At 43.3% G+C, this 26364-nt stretch overlaps 1 protein-coding gene across 1 annotated transcript in view; it reads right to left on the reverse strand.

Moving 5' to 3' along the window:
* Positions 1-26364, reverse strand: part of COL14A1 (collagen type XIV alpha 1 chain) — a 167747-nt gene that overhangs the window by 442 nt on the left and 140941 nt on the right. The window contains exons 40-46 of the mRNA XM_077808839.1: positions 20413-20466; positions 18099-18170; positions 16216-16251; positions 15686-15752; positions 13886-14074; positions 2257-2334; positions 1228-1383 (exon numbers count right to left, since the gene is read on the reverse strand). Coding sequence (XP_077664965.1) covers positions 1228-1383; positions 2257-2334; positions 13886-14074; positions 15686-15752; positions 16216-16251; positions 18099-18170; positions 20413-20466 — 652 coding nt within the window. The remainder of the gene's footprint in view (positions 1-1227; positions 1384-2256; positions 2335-13885; positions 14075-15685; positions 15753-16215; positions 16252-18098; positions 18171-20412; positions 20467-26364) is intronic.

Below are 26364 nucleotides of genomic sequence, written 5' to 3' on the forward strand. Positions count from 1 at the left end.
AAAAAGAAACTGAAAACATTTAACACAATAAGCAGGAGAGATTGGAAACAAACCTACCACTCGACAGCCAAGTTAGTTGGAAATCATCACCAAAAATTACACCATTGTGCTTATTATATATTAAAGCAATTTGTCTGCTTTATCAGATTCCAATTATGTCCTAGAATCTATCATTAATGGACAGAAAAGGTCAGGCAAATTTTAATTTTAACAGGACAAGGAAGCTAAGTGCATATACAGCAGTAACACCAAGTCTGTTAGTGGCGGACAATATTGTTGATGTAAAGTATAGGGCAGCTCAGTATCATTTCTGACCTTCAGCCAAATGAAAGGAAAAATGCAACCAGAATGAGCCTTTCACCTTCTGGAGTGGAAGCCATTGTAAGGGATGGGGCCTTAAAATAGGAAATGAACAATAGAGGGTGGGGGTAGAGAGGAGAAAAGGATGGGAAGAGACGAACAACAAAAACATACAGATTAGTAAAACATACAAACTAAGCTGTCTCATGTATTACATTTGTAGTGACTAATAGCTTACTAAAACAGAAAATTAAAATTAAAGTCCAGTATCATGACTGTGTCATAATTCCTGTTAATTTCCTTCCATTGCCTCTATATATTATAATGGAAAATATTACAATACAGGATCCCTAAATTTTACAGAAAGGATTTTAGAAAAGATCCTGTTTTCTGGATTGTTTCATTGGTTATTGATGAGCACGTGCGTCCTTCTTTCAGGTTACAGTAGTTTTTGTTTAGTAGAGTTCATGCTTTCATGCTATATAGAAGCACATGAATGAGGAAATTGGGTAATATGTTTCAAAGACTACAAGACTCCACTGTCACAAACATTAGAAAATGGAGACTCAACAAATAAAACATTCACTTGACAGGTAGTGGACGCATACAATCGGACAGTGCCACAAACACACACATGACAATACTGATACGCTTCATTCATGGTATAGGCCTTCTGGATTTGATGTGAATTTTCTTGTTTCTTACTCTGTTACACTCTTCTCTTAGTGTAAATCCATAAATTAGAACAGAAATAGACCTATAGCTTTTCAAGGGGTATCACATTTTAGTGCAAGGTTTTAATCAAAGGCCTCCATCTTACTTTGGCTGTTGGTAAAGGCACTACACTTCCTTCTCATCCCATCCCTTCTACAAAGCTGACTCCTAAAGGCTGGATAAAGACTATTTACACTGAAGAAATGTACTCACCTCCCACATCATACCCAGCACAAGAAGAAGGATCACAGTAACCAGGTGGGCCAGAAGGACCCTGTGGACCAGGAACACCTGTATGACCAGCTGGGCCTCGTTGGCCTGGGGATCCTGGTGGCCCTGGGCTGCCAGTTCGACTTTCACCAGAAGGTCCTGCATAAAGTACATGCATGAAACAAATAACTATCATCCTCAGTAAAAGCACTGCCTTTAGAACATCCTGGCAGCACTGGAAGCACCTGCTAGGATACCATGGCTCCGAGAGTGCTGTAAATACCCAGGGAGACAGCTTAACTAAAGAGGAAGGGATTCCTGGGAACTCCTTAAAACTCCCCCAGCAAACTGGGAAGAGTTTTGGGTGATTACCCTACTGCTGCTAAGCCTCACATCCTCTCTGGATACTGCTAAGTCATCCCTACCACAGAGAGTTTTTTTATCCTGAAAGTTTATTATAATACTTCTGATAAGCAAATCTTTTGCAGTCAAGGCTCAGCAGATTGCACCAAGTGTCAGGTAACTCTTCGGGGAGGTTAGTCACACCTGGAATACTCTGCCTTTCTAGCAATATATTCAGTGGGGGAAATCCTGGCTCTACTGAAGTCAAATCTGTTTTTTCCATTGATGTCTACTGGGCCAGGATTTCACCCTGTATATTTTATCGTGAACTAAGTATAAACCTTTCCAGCAGTCATAAATGTTTCAATAAGAAACCAAATATAGCCACTCCTGGTCATCAATCCCTTATTCCACAAAAGCACATGTCCTTTGGACAAGTGGTTTATTGTAGGCAAAGGGAGAATATGTGTGTGACTGACACAGTGTCATCATGTTATGCTGGGTTGTGATGTCATGACACAAGCATTGTGACACTGAGGTGCCCAACGTAGATTTGGGACACTAAGGGTCCTGCTGCCTAAGCCTGCAAGGTGCTAGACAGACCCCTGAGAATCTCAACTGGCCTGCAAATACTAGGATGGGTTACAGCTGTGTGTTAACCTTAAGAGCTCTGGAGAACAATAACTTTACCTGCAGGCCCTGGTGGGCCTCTGGGCCCTTGTGTTCCAACACCTGGGTTGCCTCTTTCTCCTTTCTCGCCTGGTAAACCTATTGAAATATTAACAATCAGAACAACAGCTTTAACATGGGTCTTTATAAACTGGCTGCTTGTCTCAGTCATCTTTCCACAGACTGGTGTTTGGTATTGAAAGTGGGGGATCCTAGCTCTCCTTCCTGCTACAGACAGTCTACCAAAGGGGGGTCACAACTTTCCTAGGCCTGCTGCCAGTATGGCACCAGCAGGGTAGAAAGAGAGGAAGCATAGGCCACACTGCCCCGGAGGATCAGCAGAGAAGGTGCAGCAGGGGGCCAGCAAAGGTGGCTTTGCGCCTCGCTACTTCCAGTCTGCTCCAATGCAGCCTCTGGAATAAATTAAGAGCAAGCCCCAGCTGGCCACAGCTGTCTCTGTAGTGCGCTGCAGCCCAGAACAGCCAGGCCATTTTGTGCTTCACCAACTCCCTGCCCCTAAAGCAGGGCCTGTGCTGGTCCTATACCACCCTTGCACTGGCAGGAATCCTCAGGGGGCCACTGCAGCCCCTTTAAGAGCAATGGAAAGAAGGCACAGAATCTGGTCCCAAGAACAGGTAATAAGGCCCAGTCTGAGGTCGCCAGTTCCATGCAGCTCTGATGTCCCTCCTGCCACAGCAGGTGAGTTAGGTACCTCCACGCCCACCCCTTCCAACATGGCTGAACTGCCCTGAAAACATCAACTCAGTATCTGATCTATGTCACAGGAGACCACATAGCAAGTAGGCTAGAAAAAGCCCTACATTAATATCGCCTGAACTACACCTAGAGCATCCTTTCATACACTTGCTATAAAGCAGCTATCCCAACATAAGAAAATACCCTAAGAACCGCCATACTAGGTCCAAATAATGGTCCAACTAGCTCAGTATCCTGAGGTTTAAAAAAGTTATGGCTATGCACTGACAGAATGCCCTGACTGTTTGTATCAAGGTATTACTCCCAATGAAAAACTGGTTTCCTGCCAGACCAGCTGAAATGGTCTGTCTGTTGAAATATAAATTGAGTATTGGCTCATTCACAATCACCCTTCTGAGCTGAAGGTGGTGAGACGTAACAGGAGGAGAATAGCAGGGGGAAAAGAGCTTTCTCTGGGCTCGGGGGTGCGCTGCCTTCAAAGATATATTGGACTATACCTGGGGGACAGGGACAGCACCCTGTTATCCTGCACTTGAGGATGTAATTGGGCAGTGTGATTACATTAATGAAAATGGGATTCCCAACCTGTCCTGGTTGGAAACACAGCAAGAAAGCTTTAGGGGAGAGATAGGGTGACCACCTTTACTGGAAGGAAATAGGGGAAAGCACATGAAAAATAAGGGACAGTGCTTTACTTTAAGGGACATTTTAAGGAAACACCATTTCCCTTCACATATCATGTATTTTGCTCTCAAGTGTATGTTTTTACTCCCCTCGAGTATACAATGCAATTATCATAAACTGCCATTTAATGTTTAAAATGGTCAAGGAGCATCCCTTAAAATTAGCTTGGGTGGTCACCCTACTGAGAAACTATGTCAGACAAGAATTTTAGACTGTTTAAAGAAAATGAATTGTAGACTCTAAGAAGCATGTTATACTTCTTGTTTTATATGTCATTATTTTTGTTTCTATTATCCTTACTCGCAAAAGAAAAGGAGGACTTGTGGCACCTTAGAGACTAACAAATTTATTTGAGCATAAGCTTTCATTATGCTCAAATAAATTTGTTAGTCTCTAAGGTGCCACAAGTCCTCCTTTTCTTTTTGCGGATACAGACTAACACAGCTGCTACTCTGAAACCTAACCTTACTCGGTAGCTCTTAAATCTTAATCTTTGACAACAAACATATGGTTGTTTCACTATAAATATATCTTTGTCGTGTTGTGTTTTAAAAGACCTAATCCTGAGTTGTACCAATTAAGCTATGTTTATTCCCTTGGGAACAGGGAATCTGGTAAATTAGTGTGTCCAGTGACAGGGGCTGGATACTACAGGGGGATGCTTTCAGAGGGGGTCAGGGTTTGGGGCGCACCTATTATTTATCTGCAAGGCAAAGGAGGGGCTGGCAGAGCTCTGAGGATGTTGTTTGGGTGGCTAACAGCCTGGTGGTGTCAGGGACCTGACAACTAGTTATTCACAAACGAGTCTCTCTCTCAGGCAGGTTAGTAACAGGGTGTCTTTCAGTCCTGAGCACCCTGAGATAGTGTCACACGCTTCTCATGGAGTTAGGCACCAAAATCCTTTCTATAAAATAAATAATAAATGAGGATCCAGCAGCCCCCGCTTACAACTGTTAGCCCAGTGGTTGGAGCACTCACACACAAGTTCAAATCCCCCCTCTACCAGATGTGGGGCAGAGATTTGAACCCAAGTCTCATCTCAGAGATTGGAACCCAAGACACTGGGCTATAGGAGTACCCTGGGAAAGGTCTCTCTCAATCTCTCCTGTTGAAACTGTTCAACTTTCCACTACCCATACCATCATTTTGTGCAAGGCCTTATGCTAGATAGGTGGGGCACTGCCTAGTTTGAGGATCCCCCTGGGGCTTAGGCACTCGAGCATCAGGACCAAGGTAGCTGTGCATGTGCCCAGCAGTAGAAATTTGGGCACCTTAGGGATTTTACCAGCAGAAATGTACGCACCTAGGGAATGTAGGCACCAGCTGAGCACGGATTAGTTTGAAATTTTGGATTTATGTGCCTAAATCCCTTTGCAGATTTAAGTCTTTATGTCTCACCCATGAATTTATGGAAGTCAAAATCTTTTAAAAACTCACTACCATTAAAAATGAAATGCTTCTTTTTAGCTGTGCGCAGCAATTAAATTCAGTGCCTGTGGCCGCCTCGCCACTTGATGGCTGTAATGCAGTGCCGTTTCTTCTACATCTGGGGGTAACATTAGACTAAGGCCTGTGTCAGAACGTGTTAAACGTGTTACCAAATGTTCCTTTTATCATTTGAGAAATATTACCAGAGTACACCCCAATCCCTGCAGCCCTGACCTGGAGATTGGAATTCACGCCTCTATAACAGCTAGACTTGATTACTGTAATTCTTCATTTCCTGAATTGCCTGCCAAAATGTATCTGCAAACTATCATAGCAATTCAACAGCCAGGATTCTGACCACTTAGCATGCAACTCCTACTCCAGAGTCCTCACACTGGCTTCCAGGATGATGTCATGTTCATCTTTGAAGTCTTGCTCTTATCATGACCAACAGCTGGGTTCTGTTTTGCTTATTTGATATTTTTCCCTCAGCTTACTAAGCTCCTTAGAACAGGCGTTAGCATTTATCCCATTGTTTAAAGTCACAAATGGCCAGGGTAAAATTTTCAAAAGTGCCTAAGTCCCATTCTTAGAGTAACTTAGGTCCTAGAATCCCCAATCCTATTGCAAGGCAATGGGACTTAAGCTCCTAAGTCACTCAGGCACTTTTGAAAATTTTGCCCCAGTGTTCTTTCTTCTGCACTTCTTTGCAAAGCAATATTTTGCCTGCTGGTCTCAGGGCTCCTGAAGTTCTATCCCTTTCATACATCTGAGCTGAAGACTTCTCTTTGAAATCTAGCATTTGGTTACTATGTAACCTTCAATTTCTTTGTGAAATGCTATGAGACACCTTGTGTGAATGGTTTTATTGTACAGTATATGTGGGAAGTAGTCCCAGATTGATACAACCCACATGTTAATTCCTGTGGGAGCCTGCCTCAGAAGCATGCTAAACAATACTTACATGATCAGGGGCTGAATTCCTCCTGCTTTTAAAAATGAATTCCTTGTGCCAAATTTTAGCTCTGGATTCCAAATGCAAAATATTTTCTAGGTATTACTGAGACAGTTGATGTGCCATGGTAGCTGCAAAAAAGGGGACTAAACCCTCCATTGCACTCTGTTAGCTTTGTTGTGGGTACTACAGCAAGGCAAATGCATTTACAGTGCCACAGTAGTACATGAGAGCGACAAGGTGGGTGAGTCAATATCTTTTATTGGACCAACTTCCATTGGTAAGAGAGACAAGCTTTCAAGATTACACAGAGCTCTTCTTCAGGTCCGGGAAAGTGTCACAGCTAAATACAAGGTGGAACAGACTGTTTAGCAGAGGTAGTTAACATACTTTCTCGGAGATCATTCACGGTGAAGTGGCTCATTAACTCTGCAGTCATAATTTTCACATTCAACAACAAACACTTTGTCCAAATATGAGAACAGCATTAGGTACTTGGATGCTTCCCTAGTATGCCAACCTCATCATGGGCCACACTGAGGAAGAATTTCTGGACGAACACACCATGAAACCAATGATATATCAATGATATTTTTATTCTCTGGACTGATGACCTAAAATCCCTCAGATTTCCATCTCAACTTCAAGAACCATCACCCAGTTATCAAACTCTGTCTAGAACACTCCTGCACCAGCATCAACTTCCTGGACACCACAATTGACTTCAACAATAGAACCCTCCAGACAACTATGCACAAGAAACCCACAGATCACCACGTTTACCTTTACAGATCCAGTAACAACCCCAAACACACCAAGAAATCTGTTATCTACAGCCAGGCACTCAGATATCACAGAATATACTCCAAGGAAAAAATACAGGATACATACCTTAACTACTATAAAAACTCCATGGCCCTCTTGTGCCACAACACCTGTTTTTCTGCATATAAAAGCCAGGGCCAGTGTTAAGGGGTAGCAAGCAGGACAATTACCCGGGGCCCTCCCCACAGTGGACACCGCAAAGCTAAGTTGCTCAGGCTTCGGCTTTTGCCCTGGGTGGTGGGGCTTAGGGCCCCAGACTGCAGGCCTGCACAGCAGGACATTGGCTTTCTGTGCTGGGCCATAGCGAATTTAATGCTGGCCATGCTTAGCAGATCCCCTGAAACCTGCCCGCAGTCCCCTACAGGGCTCCAGACCCCTGGTTGGGAACCACTGCCTTAACACACTTAAAATTACCTTTATCAAACAAGGACTCCCCACTAGAGAAGTAGATTGCATCATGGAATGGGCCACACAAATACCTCAAGAAAACCTGCTTCAATACAGAAAAAAAGAAAACAACCCTCCAACCCAGGGGTGGGCAAACTATGGCCCGCGGGCTGGATCCGGCCCCTCAGGGCTTTGGATCCGGCCCGTGGGATTGCCCCCTATGGTGCCACAGGTCCCGTGCCGCTCTCAGAAGCAGCCGGCACCAAGTGCCTGAGGCCCCGGGGCGTGGGGGCAGGCAGAGGGCTCCGTGCGTTGCCCTTGCCTCCAGGCACCGCACCTTGCAGCTCCCAGGGACGTGGTTTCAGCTGCTTCCTGGAGTGGCGCGGCATGGTGCCAGGGCAGGCAGGCAGGTAAGGAGCCTGCCCTGGCCCCAGTGCATGCCACTGCCACCCCAGAGCCGCTTTAGGTAAGCGGCGCCAGGCCAGAGCCCGAACCCCTCCTGGACCCCGCCCCCCCAACTCCCTGCCCTAAGCCCCCTGCTGCACCTTGCACCCCTCCTGCACCCCAACCCCCTGCCGCACCCTGCACCCCTCCTGCACCCCTGCCATGAGGCCCCTCCTGCATGCTGCACCCCTCCTGCACCCCAACCCCCTTCCCTGAGCCCCCTCATACACCCCGCACACCTCCTCTGCCCCAATCCCTTGCCCTGAGCCCATTCCTGCACACCGCACCCCCTCCCACACCTCACATTCCCTTCCACACCCCAACCCCCTGCCCCAGCCCTGCATACAATTTCCCCACCCAGATGCAGCCCTCAGCCCAAAAAGTTTGCCCACCCCTGCTCCAACCTCACCCACTAACGGCGAGCAGCGATCGATCCAGAGGGGATTGATTTATTGCGTCTAGTCTAGATGGGATAAATCGACCCCCGAGCACTCTCCCGTCGATTTCTGTACTCCACCACCGCGAGAGGTGCAGGCAGAGTCGACGGGGGAGCAGCAGCAGTCGACGCACTGTAGTGAAGACACTACGGTGAGTAGGTCTAAGTACTCGACTTCAGCTACGTTATTCACATAGCTGAAGTTGCGTAACTTAGATTGAAACCCCCACCTAGTGTAGACCAGGGCTTAGTTATCACCTACCACCCCAAACTGGAACCCATACAGGGTGTCATCAAACAATTACAACCCATACTTGATGGGGACCACATCCTGAAAGAAATATTTCCTGAACCCCCACTTCTGGCCTTCAAACAACCTCCCAGCCTCTCAAAGCTCATCATTAGAAGCAAGCTCCCCACAGCAAGCTCCTCCCTGGGCTCACCAACTCCAAGTCTCGCCAGATCCTGCCATAATAACAGATGCAAAACCTGCAGACATTCCTCCACGGCTATGATGATCAATACCCCCCCTCCCCAAGATCCCTGGGCCCTTTCAAGATCCATGAACCCTACACATGCCTATCACAACATGTGATGTATCACATCCAGTGCATTAAATGCCCCAATAACAATTATGTGAGTGAAACCAGACAATCACTACAGTCCCAAGTGAACAAACAGAAAAATGATAAAAGACAAAAACACCCTATCTCCTGTGGATCACCATATCTGACCTTTCAATCCTCATCCTCAAAGGAAACCTGTACAACACTTTCAAAAGACAAGCATGGAAGCTTAAATTCATAACTTTGCTAGACATTAAACACTATATCTCAATAAAAGACACTGGATTTATGGCTTATTATAACAGTCTGTAACCCACTAACTCCCCTTTTTTTGTCCTATGACTGCAGAGTTGTTAACGGGCCACTTCAGCTTGGATGGTCTATTAGAAAACATGTTAATCACTTATGCTAAGGTCATGTCTACACTTGCCATGTAAAGCGCAAAAAGTCCTTTTCTGTGCAAAAACTGTGGAAGTGTCTACACTTGCCAATGACTTTTTGCGGTGAAACTCAGAATTTCACCACAAAAAGAACACCACCTCCACGAGAGGCATTCAATTCTTACCAGTGATACTTCTGCGGTGATGTGCAAGTGAAGACATGTTCTTCCTGTTTACACAGCTTTTAGCAGCTCTGCTGCTCTGACACCAGGTAAACAGACGTCTGCCCCTCTCCCTGTAAAGCCCCAGGAACTCTGAAACTCCCCTTCCTGTTTTCTTGGCAAGTGCTCACTTATCATCTGGCCAGGTGACAATGGCTGCTCCATGGAGCAAAGGATCCCCTGCTTGAGGCAATGCTGAGCTACTGGAGCTGATCAGTGTTTGGAGAGAGGAAGCTGTGCAGGGACGCAGGATGCCCCACGATCACCCTCCCCCCCACAAGACCTATCCTCAAAATGGAGAGAGCTGCACTGTGGGATAGCTGCCCTCAGTGCCCTGCTCTCATCGGCGATGGAAGTCCTGCAGATGTGAACACGATCTGACGCCTGTGGAAGTAAGTGAGAACACAAACCAGCGCTTTTCTTTTACCAGTTCCCTATCACTGGTGAAACTGACAGCGCAAAAACTCTGCAAGTGGAGACGGAGCCTAAACAATCTGTTCCACCTTGTATTTAGCGTGACACTCTGAGTACCTTTCCTGGATCTGAAGAAGAGCTCTGTGTAGCTCAAAAGCTTGTCTCTTTCACCAACAGAAGCTGGGGCAATGAAAGATATTACCTCACCCACCTTGCCTCACTGCAAACAATAGTAGTACGTGTTTGTTCTGGAAGCAAATGCTGGCACATGCAGCAGGCAAAGTCTGCACGAGTTCATTGCTTTGTTCATGAAAACTGTAAAAGACTTGCCTGCAGTAAACATCTGGAATCTATGTGGTTATTTAGTATAAGCCCCATTTTAAGCTTACACTAAGCCAGCAATAATATGGTGCTTCAGAAAGCAACTGCCACAAGAGGTTTCAAACCACAACTCTTCCCACACTGAATTATTATTCCTTCACATACACATATACACCAGGTGAAATTATATCAATAAGCAATGGCAAATTTGAAACATGACTATTCAAACTGAGAAACTATGTACACTGTGGGCTAAACTCTGAGGTCTTCACTTGGATTTTATTTAGTCTTTACTCAGGCAAACTCTCACTGAAGTCATCTGCATGGCAAACACCCAAAACAGCACAGCAGAGCATAGGAAAATTAATCTACTTCAGGTTGCTTGTGATCTAAATCCCTTCCTGAGTAAAAGCTAAGGCTAAGACAGCCTCCTCCAATTGTAAAACTCATAAGAGGGAGCCAAAGAGGGGGAAATGCCATCTTGTGAAGATTTCTCCAGAATTTTCTGTTGGGGGTGGAATTCCTAGATCCAAACATTCATAGAGTTTAAAAGGGCAATTAGATCATCAGGTATGACAACTTGTGTATCACAGGCCATTAAATTTCACACAGTTGCCCCTATATTGAGCCCAATAACTTGTGTTTGGCTACAGCATATTTTCCAGAAAAGCAACCCAACCTAATCTAAAAATATCAAGAGATTGCAAATCCACCACTTCCACTGGTAGTTTGTTCCAATGATTAGTCACCCTCACTGTTAGAAATTTGTGACTAATTTCTAGTTTGATTTTTTCTGGCTTCAGCTTCCAGCCATTGGTTCTTGTTTCTCTGTTAGATTAAAGAGTCCTTTACTATCCAGTAGTTTCTCCCCATGACAGTACTTCTTCTTTCATGAGAGAGACGATTAGTGATGTTCCAGTGACTATGTCCAGATTAGTGAGACAGCTTTGGGAGATGCTTGATGTAGGTCTGAGATGCCACCTGCGAACGACCAAAGCAGGCACTGATTTAAAATGTAGTCTACAGTTTCTGACTGGTGTTCACAGTCACACTGTGCCTTGCCTATCATCTCCCGAAGGTGTGAGAGATGACAGCATCTGCCATGCAATGTTCTAAAATGGTTCAATGTGGACCATTGATTCCAGGGCAGGTTGAAGCCTGGAAGTTCTTTTGTGGGGTTGGCAGTCAAGTGTGTGTTTGGGACATTAGCATTATCCCAGATTTCTCTCCAACGTGGATGAGGATTGAATGGGGACATTTTAAGAGCTTTAACTCAATCCCCAAAAGGCGTGCAAGATTTCAGATGTGTTTTCATAAGGTTATGGAGGGCCTCATGAATTGGTAAATTCAGGTTGACCACAGTTTCGTTGTACTCATGAGCTGTACTTGTGTCTCTCCAGATTTTGGATAGGGGTATATGTGCAAGAGTGGGCAACCATTGAACAGGTGTTGATTTTAATGTTCTAGTTATGATTCTCATCATGGAATTAAGATGCACATCCAGAGATTTTGAATGTGAGCTGCCCACCCAGACTGGTGCACAATCTTCAGTGGCTGAGTATACCAGTGCTATAGTCACTGTTCGAAGTGTGGGTGCACCGGCACCCTATATTGTGCCTGCAAGTTTTCAGACAAGGCTAGACCTTGCCTTTATCTTTTCATGTATCTTTTCCAGATGGGGATTAAGAGTCAACCGTCTTTCTAAGGTTGCATCCAAGGGCTCATTTCAGACCCATTGACCACAAAAAGATGACATTACGTTGTTCTTGGCAGCTTTGTTGTCTAGGTGAAAAGTTACTACCAAGGTTTTGGAGGAGTTGGGGTGGAGCTTCCTGTACTGAAAATATTCTGTCATTATCCTGAGGTCAGTGGAGAGGGCATTGCCGATGGTGGAGAGTGCTTTGCCTTATACAGCAGGAGCAATGTCATCAGCATAAATGAACTTACACAAAATTGTGTTGGGTAAGTCCCTAATGTAGATGTTGAACAGTAAAGGAGCCAGCACGGATCCTTGAGGTAGACCATCCTTGAGGGCGTGTGCTTTGCTGAACTGCCCATTCAGAAGGACACCATATCTGCAGTTGCTCATCATTTGATCCCAATCCTTAAAACAGTCTAGTTTTAGCCAGTGGGCACACTGAGACAGTATGCATTCATCACATCTAGTAAAAGCCTATGAGGACTAACAGTGGTTGACAGCATGCTTAATGGAGCCTTGTTTTATTTCCAAATCCAAATTAACAAAAGCTCCCTCCCAAAGTGTATCTTCTACTGCAGCAGCTGTTGCATCCACAGCAATAATGAGTGGGCGGGCCTCATTCTTGGGCAATATTTTGTCATCATGAACTATTACTTCTAAGTTCTCCATCATTTCTGCACTAGCTGTCTTGTCTGTGCTGTTTCTTGCAGATTAATTTTTACAATCAATAGCATTATTTGTCCTTCATTTTGTTAATATAAATGGGCTTAACCCCTGTGCAATTTCTGCATACTCTAAGAAACTGTTTAAATGGTGCAAAGATTTACATTATGGAGGCAGCTCTCCTGCAGCCCACATTGGTTTTCTCTCACTCATCCAGTTTCAGTCAGTCCCCTGTTTGTTTCATCTTCCCATCTCCCTCCATTCTTGTCCCCTCCTCCCTCTTTCCCAATAGCTTGGAACAATGTCTATCGTTCATCTTGCGCACAGAAATCCATCGCTGACAAGCTTGCACTCTAAATCTCATCTCCTCTTACAGTAGGGTCATTCGAATTATGGCCTTGAGGGCTTAGAGACTTGTGGGGGAGGAAGGGTGGCAAGTTCAAAGGTCACTCAAAAGTGTTCTCCTCAGAACAATATAATATTAGTTTTCTGGCTACCAAACAGGACACGTGACCTATTAAGCTCCAGGATGTGAACAGCCATTGGACCAAATTTTTTAAAATGCCACTTATTGGTTATTGTAATTATAAGAACAATGATTCTTGGCTCTTCAGTAGTGCCTTCCCTGTGAGGATCTCAAAGCATTTCACAGTCACTGACTGATTTAGTCTCACAGTGCCATTTTGAGGCTACTGTTATTATTTATAAAGTACACCAAAGCATGCCAGATGTCTCACAGTTTGGAACAAAGTCAGGCCCCACAGAGTTTGCTATTTAATTAGACAAAACGGACTGAGGAGGGGGCAAAGGGACGTCATATAAATATAGGTAAAAGGATGAAGGGGAAATTTGGCAAGTGGCTGGTTAACTGCAAAATTTCATTTAATTTTGTGTTGTTTTGCCCCCACCTTTTTCATTATCCTCGCCTTTTCACCATCTGACCCTGATCCTGCCCTCCTGTCTCAAACAGTACACTCCTTCCCCATCTGATCAATGTGTGTCATTATGGTATTATAATTTAGGAACCTTTAGTCTAATTCATTTCAAATTTAGTAAGAAAATTCTACCTTTTCCCCAGAACTAACCTACCAGTTTTGAAGCTGATATTCTTTTGACTATACAGTAGTGCCTTCATTTGGATGGTGGAGGGCAAAAACCAGATTTCAAAATGGAACACGTTTGGAGCTGTAAACTTCCACAACCCCAGAATTCTGCAAAAAGGCAAACCTCTTGCACCATGTACATCTTCATATGATCATCAATCCTTAGCAGCGGTTGTATCAATCCCAAATGTGATTCTACCCAATCACACTCTGTAAAAGGTTGCATTAACTTGGTGATTGGCAGTTTCCATAGCTTTCAGTGTTACCCAAACATTGCAGCTTAGGACCAGCTCTTAACTAGAGAGAAAACTATGTTCACATGTTAAAATTAAGTCAGGTAAGTAAAGTAATCATATTATGGCAACATGGTGATATATATTACCATACATTTTAAGTATTCAGCCTACCTCTTTCTCCTGGTCTTCCTGGCTGGCCAGGATTGCCTGGAAATCCAGGTCTTCCTGGTGCTCCTTGTTCTCCCTGTGACCCAGGAGATCCTGGTCGACCTGGCTCGCCAGGAGGTCCTGGGATAGTTCGTTCTGAGACAGACTGACTTGGAATCTGGTTCAGAATTGAATTATATCTGGCCATGTGACCTGTGGGGGGAAAGATTCCACCAAATTCAGGACAAAGTGGATAATCTGGCTCAGGGGTGTTTGAAGGGAGTAGGTTGGTGAAAGGGGTGCTGGAAGGCTCTCGTCCTAAGAGGGAGAAGTTAAGAATGTGGTCTGTGATATATGCTAGTTGTGGTGATGATAAAGTGTGTACTTGTGGGTGGAGAAGTATAGTGTGTATACTCTTAGGTAGCCTAGAATATACACTGTTAGAGGGCAGACACTCTTTGGTGGCCAAGTGTATATGCTGTTAGAGGGTAGGCCCTGTTCGGTGGCATAGGGTATATATTATTAGAGAGTAGATACTGTTCAGTGGTATACAGTATACGCTGCTAGAGGATAGGTATTGTTTGGTTGTCTAGGAAATACTCTGTTAGAAAGTATGTAGTCTTCAGTGGCCTTAGAGGGTAGGTACTGTTTGGTGGCCGTGGGTACAGGCTGTTAGAGGGTAGGCACTGTGCCCTAGGGAATACACTGTTAGAGGGGAGGCATTGTTCGGTGGCCTAGGGAATACACTGTTAGAGGGCAGGCATTGTTCGGTGGCCTAGGGAATACACTGTTAGAGGGGAGGCATTGTTCGGTGGCCTAGGGAATACACTGTTAGAGGGGAGGCATTGTTCGGTGGCCTAGGGAATACACTGTTAGAGGGCAGGCATTGTTCGGTGGCCTAGGGAATACACTGTTAGAGGGGAGGTACTCTTCGGTGGCCTAGGGAATACACTGTTAGAGGGGAGGTACTCTTCGGTGGCCTAGGGAATACATTGTTAGAGGGCAGGCATTGTTCGGTGGCCTAGGGAATACACTGTTAGAGGAGAGGTACTCTTCGGTGGCCTAGGGAATACACTGTTAGAGGGGAGGTACTCTTCGGTGGCCTAGGGAATACACTGTTAGAGGGGAGGTACTCTTTGGTGGCCTAGGGAATACACTGTTAGAGGGGAGGTACTCTTCGGTGGCCTAGGGAATACACTGTTAGAGGGCAGGCATTGTTCGGTGGCCTAGGGAATACATTGTTAGAGGGGAGGTACTCTTCGGTGGCCTAGGGAATACACTGTTAGAGGGCAGGCATTGTTCGGTGGCCTAGGGAATACACTGTTAGAGGGTAGGCACTGTGCCCTAGGGAATACACTGTTAGAGGGGAGGTACTCTTCGGTGGCCTAGGGAATACACTGTTAGAGGGCAGGCATTGTTCGGTGGCCTAGGGAATACACTGTTAGAGGGGAGGTACTCTTCGGTGGCCTAGGGAATACACTGTTAGAGGGCAGGCATTGTTCGGTGGCCTAGGGAATACACTGTTAGAGGGGAGGTACTCTTCGGTGGCCTAGGGAATACACTGTTAGAGGGCAGGCATTGTTCGGTGGCCTAGGGAATACACTGTAGAGGGTAAAAAGAAAAGGAGTACTTGTGTTAGTCTCTAAGGTGCCACAAGTACTTCTTTTCTTTTTGCAAATACAGACTAACATGGCTGCTACTCTGAAACAGTAGAGGGTAGGTATTGTTTGGTGGCTTTTTGTTTTCGTACCAGCTACAGATCTATTCTATGGCTGTAGAAACAGCCACCTAAAATTCGAACATAAGAGATATTGATCTACTTACCTTGGATGAGCTGTTCACACACCTGATGAGCAACCGCACGCACCATTGCCTGGGACTGAATGTCACCCTGGATAACAACACCATCATAGCCACACATTTCTCTTATAGCACTTTTATCTTGAATGTGCTCAGAGAGCCTGTGGGAGGTATGTCTTTATGATCCCTATGTTACAGATGGGGAAAATGAGGCAGAGAACCTCTGGGACTTGCCCAGGGATGTTGATAACAGAGTTGGAAATGAGAAACTCCTGTTTTCAGACAACAAACAAAAGGCTGGGGATGGTAACCACAAAAGAAGATCATGGGATATGCTCACTGATACACGCACATTGTTACTTTCTTTTTTAATTTTATTAAAATTTAGAGAGAGGGACGGAGATCAGTGAAGAAGAAAAGTTTGTCAGATTAGATCTAAACTCACCATAGCTATGAGTAGAGTGAATGTAAATTACTGCGGTGGGGGGTTTATGGGACAGAAGGTCAGATTGAAATGTATTTGTGGCTGTTGAATATGGCTACAGAGTACTTACCCGCTCACCCCTTTCCCCCTTTGCACCAGGAGCACCCTGTTAAAAGATTAAACAAAGTTAATTCTTACCTTTCTCTCTAGTTCTAAGTACTGTATGTCTGAATCTCCAAATATTAGAGTATTACAGTGAAAAGAAGGAAGGTAAACAAATCAGTTTTAGAACCCTATTTAACCCTGGCGAACGGACAGCAACGTTCTCTTAAATATGCTCTTTCCTTGTCAACACCCAGCAGGTATTTCTCTTTCCATGACTGAGTAGCAGGCGGTTACCTTTCCCAGCTTTTGTCTCTCCACTGTTCCTCATTTCTGACCCTTGAGTCTGGGAAAACTCATCCCGCCTAATGGCTGTGAGTGCTGTCTCTTTCTCAGAGCTAGTGTAGCCAGGATGATATTCTGGAAACACAGGGGGGCTTCTGTTCCCTTGCTGCCAAATTCACCTTTCTCTTCACACTGTATTCTGTTGCCTCGGTTGTCTCTAAAATGGCGCTTGGGCCAACAGCAGTGCGGACTGAAATCTGCTGCACAAATGTACCCGCTTTTGAACCTGGCCATTCTGTAGGTTTTGGTGGATGCAGCCCTGATTTTCTGTCATTTTTGACCTCTCCAGTAAGACTTCAGGCACTCTCAGAGTTTGGCCTCATATGACCTTCAGGCATATCTGCACTTACAAAAATTTAGACCAATTTCTGGAGCATGTGCCTATATTATTGTCAATGCTCCAGTTCCAGGTAAGTTTTATAGCTCACCAAATCTCTTAATTGGGCATTTCATTATTATACTGGTAGAGTATGATGAATAGAGTGTTAGTGTATTATCTTCGCTTATATTTTATCATCAGTCACTATATTCCCATTTAGCCAAATATTTCAAATGCTTCTGTTAGTATAAATCGCCAAAGCCGACTGGATGTTTGAAAAAAATCTAAAATTATTTAGTATTCTACAAATCAAGCCAGACGTGCAGCTGGACAATGTCAGACTCAAATACTTTCTAGAACATGAAATTATAACATCCATTATGATATATAAAAATATTTTTAAGCAGGCTACATAAGGAAACAAATGTTAAAATGTTAAATTCATAATTTATGAATTCAAAATATTTAGGTGAATAGCTACACCTAAAAGGCCAAATGAAAAACTCCAAAACTATAACTAGTGTGGAATTTATACCCTCATTTTATAGATTTTTTTTTTTTACTTAAAATGTTTTCTTTCATGTATAAAACAAGTCATTGACATTTAAATGGTAGAAAAATTGAGCATTAGATCCTGAACAGAATCAAGAGCCCAAGGGCTCTCACTGACATCAATGGCAAAATTTTCTGTAGTTGAAGCCTGTAATTACAGTTTAAAAGTGGGTCTGATTCTGATGTCATTTACACCCATGTAAATCAGGAGTACACTCACTGAAGTCAACAGTGTTACATTGGTGGAAAACCAGTATAAATAAGATCAGAATCAGGCTACTTTGAAAAAATGCCGTCTTTGTGGAAAGTGTTAAGTCTAATAAAGCAGGAACATTTTATTTTCTTTAGCGTAGTTTGAAATGGAAAGAAAATTAAACGGCTACATTCAGAATATGAATTCCCATCCTGTATGCTTTTAACCTTTAAGGACAATGTCTTTTCTTGATGCTTTCATGCATATATTTCTACACAACATTTTAAGTCAGACCAAAAGCAAAACAAAACTAAAGAAAACCTAAATTAAAACAACAATGGGATGTTTCGTTTAGTCATTAATTGCAATCAGCGTGAGGGCTTTATGAGCAAATGGACCACAATTCTGGGTCCTGTGTAGCTTTTGTAATGGATAACAGCAAAGGTTAGACACCGAATAGCACAGGACTGCTAATATATAAGGATTATGTTAGCTTACTTACAGGAGGTCCAACACCACCTTGTGGCCCAGTGTTTCCCATAACACCTGGAACACCAGGAGCACCAGGTATTCCCTAAATGGAAAAAGAAAGAGTAAAGAGTTAATTGTGACATCCACATCAATGAGTTCTTATTGACAAAAATACTTAAACACAATTTTTGTAATATATGGTCAGCATCCTAGCTACAGCAGTTCCACAATGATGCGTTGGTCATTTGAAAAGTGAGAAGACTACACATTATGCATAGTACACTACATTAGATTATTGCTGCTAAATTTAGTCCTTTATCAAGTCCTATGGATCCACTTTCATGTCCATAATAATAGAAGCCAGAGATGAAATGTTTATTGTCATTGTTTTCTTTTTTTAAATTACCATTAAAATATAAATGAATTCTGAATTAATAATCCTTATTAAAAATCAGAGAAAAGGTCAATTTACAAATTTGAAGAAATTGTGAATTAAACTACCAGCAGATTGCCTCACACTTCAATTCCTCAAATAATTGAAACATGGACTATATTTAAAACTGTACACTATTTGGAGACCCCATGCAATAGGCACAAGAAGGTGAATTAAGAATGAAACTATAGCTGTTCTAGATGAGCTTTGCACAGTGATGAATATTCATTATTGTAATGCATTAGTTAATGTCAGCTCAAAACAGGTAAAGAAATAGGTGCTGGGCAGTATTTATTTATTTAGAATTATGCAAATATCATAAAGGGTAATAACACTATTATTCAGCTAGTAACACATTCTTTTTTCAATGTGTAGCTACATAATTTCACAAAGGAGTAAAAGGCCCAATTCTACAATCCTTAATCAGACAAACCTCCCATGGACTTCAGTGAGTCTGAGGGTCCAGGGCTGTGGGACAAATTTTAACCCAGCACTTGGCCTGAGTAACTAGGGAGCGGCTGAACAAAAGAAAGAATCCACCCCTCCCCAGATTGCTGAGTAGTTATGGAACAACCATGTGGAAGTTACTGCAGCTTGATGTTCTGGAATCACTGAAGGGTTTACACAGCAATGGATCCTTTGGCCTTGCCTTCCTCCAGGCCCACCCAGTCCCAATCTCACCCCTCCATATACAGTGTAACCACAGCTGTTCTGCTACCATGGCACTTCCTGTGACTGTAGCTTCGGGGGCAAGATTTGCACCCACATGAATCCTCAGATCTTATTTTCCAAATGGGTTAGGTTCATTGCCTCTATCCTCATGGATTATTTCAACTGTTTTTTCCCCCACTCCTGTAGGACCCCAAAGTAGTAATGATGTTAGTGCAGTAGCCAAGGAATGGGGAAGGGGAAACTCAGGAGATTGCAGGTGGACTTTTACTTTCTAAATATTTTATTTTCTTGTCACTAACATGTAAATAATAGATGGTCTTGTGTCCTGATTCTGGCTAGTTCTAATAAAGTAATAAAATAAAAGCCCTTGTATATTTTTCAGTGTCACAAGCCTTCAAATAAGGAATTCAAACCACAGATTGTGAATGTCTAAGGTGCATGTATTCCTTCCACAAAGTTATCTTCTATCCTAGTCAGTGTTAACAGCAACAACTTTAGGGTCAGATTTTGCCACGCTTGCTCATAATGTGTAGTACCTTACCCACTGATTTCATCTGCCCTACTACAGAACATAAGTAAGACTGGCAGAATCTGGCAATTAGAGAATATTTAAAACCATCACAGGCAAATTGGCCCACGGTTCTCTATAACCCCACTACAAATCTTGCTAGTAAATATATCACTCCTAAAAAATGTATCTGCCAGAGGCAGATTTATAACACAAGGAACAAAATTCTGCCCTCAGATGAATGTGTACTGCTCCTACTGAAGCCAGCTGAGGTCAGACTCTAGCCTCTAGATGATCTCTTAATTATTTTGTGAAATGTTTGAATACATTCTACAGGGCTTCAGCTGCATGACCTGGGGCAATGAACTCTGGCAGCTCATGTCGGAGAACAAGTCAGATTGGAACTTCCCGCAAGACTAGAGTCTCTGCCTCATCTCAATGCCAAGGGCTATTAGTCCACTTTACACAACGCAGCTACTTTACTTACCACAAGATGGCAGCCTATTTATTGAGTGACTCAATCTCCCTTTACCATGGGGGAGTCATTGTATCTCAAGGTAAGAATCCAAAGAACTGGCATAGCACGGTCAGCTCTCTGCCAAACTCATGATTAATCTGAATTCTAATCTCCAGTGCAATCGGCTATTTAGCCCCAGCTGGCACAGACAGCAACCTACATCCTGAAAAGACCTCAACTCATACAGTAATAAATCTCACATAGACAGTACTTACCACTGGCCCAGGAGGACCTTGGGGCCCTGTGGGTCCATCTTTGCCAGGTGCACCCTAGAGAAGAGGAACATGGAAATTAATCAACAAGCTTCTTAGAAGAGTTATACTTTCCAAGTCCAGATAATTTCTTCTAGAAGGCAACTTACTTTTAATTTTGTTATTAAAAGATTTTGTTAAGAAAGAAAGAAAGAAAGAAAGAAAGAAAGAAAGAAAGAAAGAAAGAAAGAAAGAAAGAAAGAAAGAAAGAAAGTTGAGGATTGGTCCTGCTTTGAGCAGGGGGTTGGACTAGATAACCTCCTGAAGTCCCTTCCAACCCCAGTATTCTATGAAAGAAAAAGAAAAAAAATTCACCCCATCCAGAGGGCCAGCAGAAGCCTACATACCATTCAAGTCCCACTTAGGACCTCAGAACAATGTTTAAGTGGGATGAAGTGGTACGTAAGTCTTGTGTTGAAGCTCTGCAAAAGGGCAAATTTCACCTATAATGTTGGATGAGAAGATTGCTCTTTTGTGAATTTTAAGCACTCTGAAAACTCTTACTAAAATTACCTGAGATGGATCCCAACTCTTCTTCACACAGATCATTGTTACTCATGTGACTATGCCCATTGACTTCATGATGAAGGCATTATCAGAAAGGAAAGTTTCATTGCCCAGAAATAGTGCACAGCTTTATTGGACACCACAGAGGCCCTGATTCAGGAAGCTGCTTAATGAGACTTCATTGGACATATTCATGAATGAAGTTACACACTTAAGAACCTTCCTGAACCAGAGCCAAAGACTACCCCATACTAGAGAGCAAATTACTCATGACAGGAAGTGTACAAATGTAGAAGAGTAAAGGATACTTATGCATATTAATCAGGAAGCACATTTTTCCATTAACATACTCTAAATCATAACCCCACCAATTGTTCTGATCATTAATCCAGAACCAATATTTGGAAAAGTTTGCTAGTTCTAAAAGCATTTATATTTGTCCACCAAAAGGCTCCCAACCCTGACAAGTTACAATATATTGTGCGCAACCTTAAAAAATAAATCACATAATACTGGTTTTCTTCTTTCCCTCCTTCCTCCTCCCCTTAAATTCTGATGATTTTAGCAGTGGTTAGGTGACAAACTACTAGATAGGTAGGGCAAATCGGGGCAACCACCCCAGGCCCCACGCTTTGGGGGCCCCATGCTTTGATAAAATCGGGACTGTCCCAATATTTAGTCCTTTGTCCCGCATCCTGACTGATGTATGATCAGGATGCCATTTGTCCCAATATTCAGGTGAGGAGGCGAAAGGGCAGATGGGCCGGGGTGAGGAGGCAGGTGGCGGGCGGATGGTGCCGAGGAGCGGCGGTTGGGTGGACACGGTGTGTGTGCATCAGATGGACAGCAAGGAGACTAGCGGGGAGGTGAGCAGCGGGCAGGCAGGTGAGGAGGCAAGCGGCAGGAGGGCAAGAGGGAGGGAGGTGAGGAGGCAGATGGGCATGCAGATGGCGAGGAGGAGAGCAGCGGATGGACGGGTGCACTGGATGGGTGGTGATGAGACTAGCAGGGATGTGAGCTGTGGGCAGGCGGGTAAGGAGGCAGGCGGGCGGAAGGGCGAGGAGGAGAGTGGTGGGAGGGCAGGCGGGGTGAGGAGGCAAGTGGTGGCTGGGCGCGCTGGGCGGACAGTGAGGAGACTAGTGGGCAGGCTGATTTGTCTCGAGCCCCATACCCAGGAACGGCCCAGACTAGATGTAATGCTTTAGCATTTGGAAACTGTGATTCTAACCTGCTTATATATGGTATAAACCATTGGTTTGAAAATTTATCTTCGGTGTAACTGGAAAATATTCTCTACTCTGCTGTAAAGGTGTTTAGGTGACAAAATAAGTATATCATATAACTTATCCATATTATATCAACTATCCACACTGTGGATAAGGGATGCTTTCCTGTTTCAAAGTATACCACTATGATTCCTAAAGCTTCAAGAGCCCTATAAGGCCCCCTCATTATGATAAGAACTAAAGAATAAAAAAGTATGGTGATGTTACCATGAATAAATGCCAGTGTACCTGAATCCACTTTAAAAGTATAAATAAACAAATAAATAAATTTTGTTCATTTCAAATCAAATCAGCAAATCAAGAAAAGTTTGCTCAGCTCATGAAACTGCAAATTCTAAAGGTATGACAAACTCTACCCATGAATAACCCGTGAAATGAAATCAAAAATAAAAATTGACAAATACAAGCGGTGTTTCTGAGCTTGATGCGGGTAGTAGCCATTTTGCTAAAGAAGTGTTTTGTTTTTAAGAACGTTTTGAAAAATTTATGTTAGACAGTCTTCATTTGTGACACTCGCAGTATGGAAGCCCTTTACAAAGTGATGTGAAGCAGAATACCTGTTTGTTTTCATATTGGTTTAACTCTCAAGAAAACTGATGCTTTGATATTTAAACAAACTGTTAAATTTTTTAAAAACAAGTGGGTGAAAACCTGTCCCTGTTGACTTCAATGGGGCCAGGATTTCATCCAGAATATTTTATGGACGTCTTTCCACTGACCTCCAAGGAGCTGAATTGGACTCAAAGAGTCTCCATACTACTGCCATACTTCCCTTCCCACCCTGCCAGTAAATGGCAGGAACTAACAGTAAGCTTAGAAATGCTGGTTTTTCTTTGAATGTAAAGTTTTTAATTACACTTCATTTATTCCCACAGGGCAATACTTCTTACTCTTGGCTGCTGGAGAATGTCTCCTTGCATATCCTGGGGGTGCATTTCTCTTGGCACTGTTTCTGTATCTCTTGGCCATTTAAAATGGTCTCCCGCTGTATTTGTTAGGTGTGAAAATTGCTGTTTATAAATTAAGTCAAACAGGAGTCTGTCTCAAGGAGCAGTATGGTTGTAAATGTTTGTTGTGCTAACCCAGAAGTAAAAAATATATAACAGTGTGGTTTGTTTATGCCACCATGAGGGTTAGTGGTTTTTCAGATTATTTGATAGCTGATATGTGTTTTAGACTAATTCTGAACATATGTAGCATGGGGTGGCGGTTAGGAAGAGGAATTGGTAGAAAAAAATGGAAATGTGTTTCTGTTGGCTGCTTATGCCACTAATTTTGGTTGAGTAAAGACTGTGTGAGCTCACAGAATAGTACTCAGAATACTAAAACATTGGGATACTGTGCATTGTTTCATTTATTGAGCTCTCTTTTGATGGCTTAACCCAAATATTGTCACCTTTTGGAAATATGGTACTATACCTCAGATGTGGTCTTATTCAGTAAACTTAGTAGTCAAGGATTCATGAATTTGCTCCAGATACTCCTGTGTCTAGGAACCAGATATTTCAGATTTACATGCATATAAGAGCTGAATCCACACTCAATGCCTGGATTTCAAAACTACCCCCAAATATAGAGAAGTTTAGATTTGAATGCCAACCAAAAATTATCCAGCATTATTTTGTAAGACTGGTTTAGTTCAGGGCATATTGTGCTACTGAACTTAAATACATGCACGAGAAATCAATATCAGTGGTGTATTTTGGGGTAAAATGTTACCTTAGGGATTAAATTCACCCATGTGCAGTGGGCAGAATGAGACTTAAACCTGATTTAAGACTGTGGGTAAAATTCTGGCCCCAATGAAGTCCTTGTGAGTTTTCCCACTGACTTCAAAGGCGCCAAGATTTCACACCTTGAACATACGTGGTACTTAGACTTTTTTTGGGCCCTCTGCAGAAGGGTGATTTTCACTCTAAAGGCCAACTATGGAGTCCTGCATGTAGGCAAAACTCTCACTGAAGTTAGTGAACCCCATCATTCAGTATTTACTCATGGAAAACTACTGAGCGTGTCCAAGCAAAGGCTGCAGGATAGGATATAATGGCAGGCCAGGCTTGTCTGAACAGAATCAAGCCCAATGCCAGTATACTCGAGACTTCAAATATTTGTTTTTGCCAGATCAAAAGCTCAAAAAGTAGTGTTGTTCCCTCCCACATTTCACCACTGTAAAGGATTTTTGAAGTTATTTTGCATTAGTTTTTACCCTTATGCTAATTCATAGTAATGGTAGCAGGCATACAAGTATCCAGTTAATTCACTAAAATACTACAGACTACTTCAGTAATGTCAATCTGCAGATGTGAGGTGGTTCACAAAAGGGCTCAGTTTTGTTCTGACTAAATAAAGCTAATTCAGGAAAATACTAGTAAAGTGATTTCTAGAATCTTTCACTGCTCAGAATACACATCCTTTTAATGTAATGACAGTGTTTGGAAAGTTGACAGCACAAGTCAAACTAGACTAGTTCTGCTTCACAGCATTTGAACACAGTAATGCCCATTTAATATCCCACCTCACCTTTGTAGTACTGCAGATTAAAAGGAATATATTTGAGTCATCCCCTCTAAGAGCTGACATACAAGAAGTTTCTCTTTTATTTTTCACATTTTAAAACTCAAAAGGCCCGATATGGTGTACTCTGCTAACCACGTAAATGTTTTTCCTCCATTGTTTATACTATGCTGCTAAAAAATCTTGTTTTGAAAATAAAATTCCCTTCCTTACCAATCTGGTCCTTTTCTATTCCACACATGGGGCTGAGCAGGTAGAAGTGTGTCACCATGGCCAGGAGAAAGCTCTGAAGGACCAGAAGAGTTAAATGCACCTTCCAGCTGGGCTAATGCTGGCAAGCAAGGTAAAGCAGCAGATGGTCAAAGCCCTCCCACCTGTTCCTGAGCTACTAGTACACCCATGGAGCAGCTCAAGGGAAGGTAGTCACCTGACACCACATCTCTTCTTCTCTGCTTCCTGGTGCTCAGCAGAGACATGGTGAAGCACATGCAATAAAGCAGTTTCCTCTTTCCAAGGCTACCTGCCTATCTGCTAAATCATTCCTGGCTGCAACCCCAACACCAGCATGTTGTTCTTGTCCCTCTGCCAAGGAGAAGTCTGGTGTGCAGGGGGAGTCCCTAGGGAAGATGGAGGTGGCGGGGATGGAGGGGGGAGAAAGCCACCAGGGAACAATGAGAGGTGACCAAGTCACAGACATTTTGGGGTAGGGAGTAATTCAAATGAGCTGAGGAATCTGAGGACAGAGTGATGGAGGCAGTCTCTCCCCCAGTATGTGCATGCAGGAGAGATGTACCTACTGCACCATCCCTTAGAATGGTACTTTATGGTCCTTTCTTCCCAGCTGGCTATTTCTGCCCCCACAAGGGTGGCTTGCATCTCTCAGGAGAGAATGAGGACTGTAAGTATGAGTGGACCGTGTGTGTAGGCCATGGGGAACATGGGAAAAGAAAGCACCTTTCCTCCTCTGCCTGTGCACCTGCACAAGGGCCAGTCATAATCTTAACTTCATAGCCCCAGCAGAAAAGGAAGAACTGAAAGGACAAGGGAGTGTAAGTGGAGAATATTTGGGCCAGATGTGGCTTGGAAGAGTGAGGGGGGCTAATCAACACCTTGATCTCAATTCAAGCACACAGTCCTGCACAATTCAACCTGGCCCTTTTGTGCAGGACATAGCTGCATCCAGGAGAGTTAGTGTAAACGCACACATTGCCTGTTTTAGTACAACCACTCTAGTATGGGCGATTGTGTGGGAAGAGAAGGGCAGGGAAAGGTTCCTTGAATATTTTTGCAATGACCACATCACTGAGAATCAAACAGGCAGAAACCAGGTCTCCTTTCCCAACATCTTTATTTCTATATTTATATCAGGAGGACTAAAATGAGCCAGGGGGTGGTTCTTCGTATTAATCTGAAATTTAGATTTAGTCCAGGTACCCGATTTGTTTTAAAAAAATCTATCATGGATGCTTAGAGTTTGTTTTATTAACAGAAAACAGATCTTTAACTCTATTTCAACCTTTAAAATGAATTTTAATCTCATCTCATAGCATGGGCAGTCCATTATGAAATTGATTTCTGTTTGTATTTTATACACCTGATTAGAGGATAT

The sequence above is a fragment of the Eretmochelys imbricata genome, chromosome 2, assembly GCF_965152235.1.
Source record: "Eretmochelys imbricata isolate rEreImb1 chromosome 2, rEreImb1.hap1, whole genome shotgun sequence".
NCBI lineage: Eukaryota > Metazoa > Chordata > Testudines > Cheloniidae > Eretmochelys > Eretmochelys imbricata.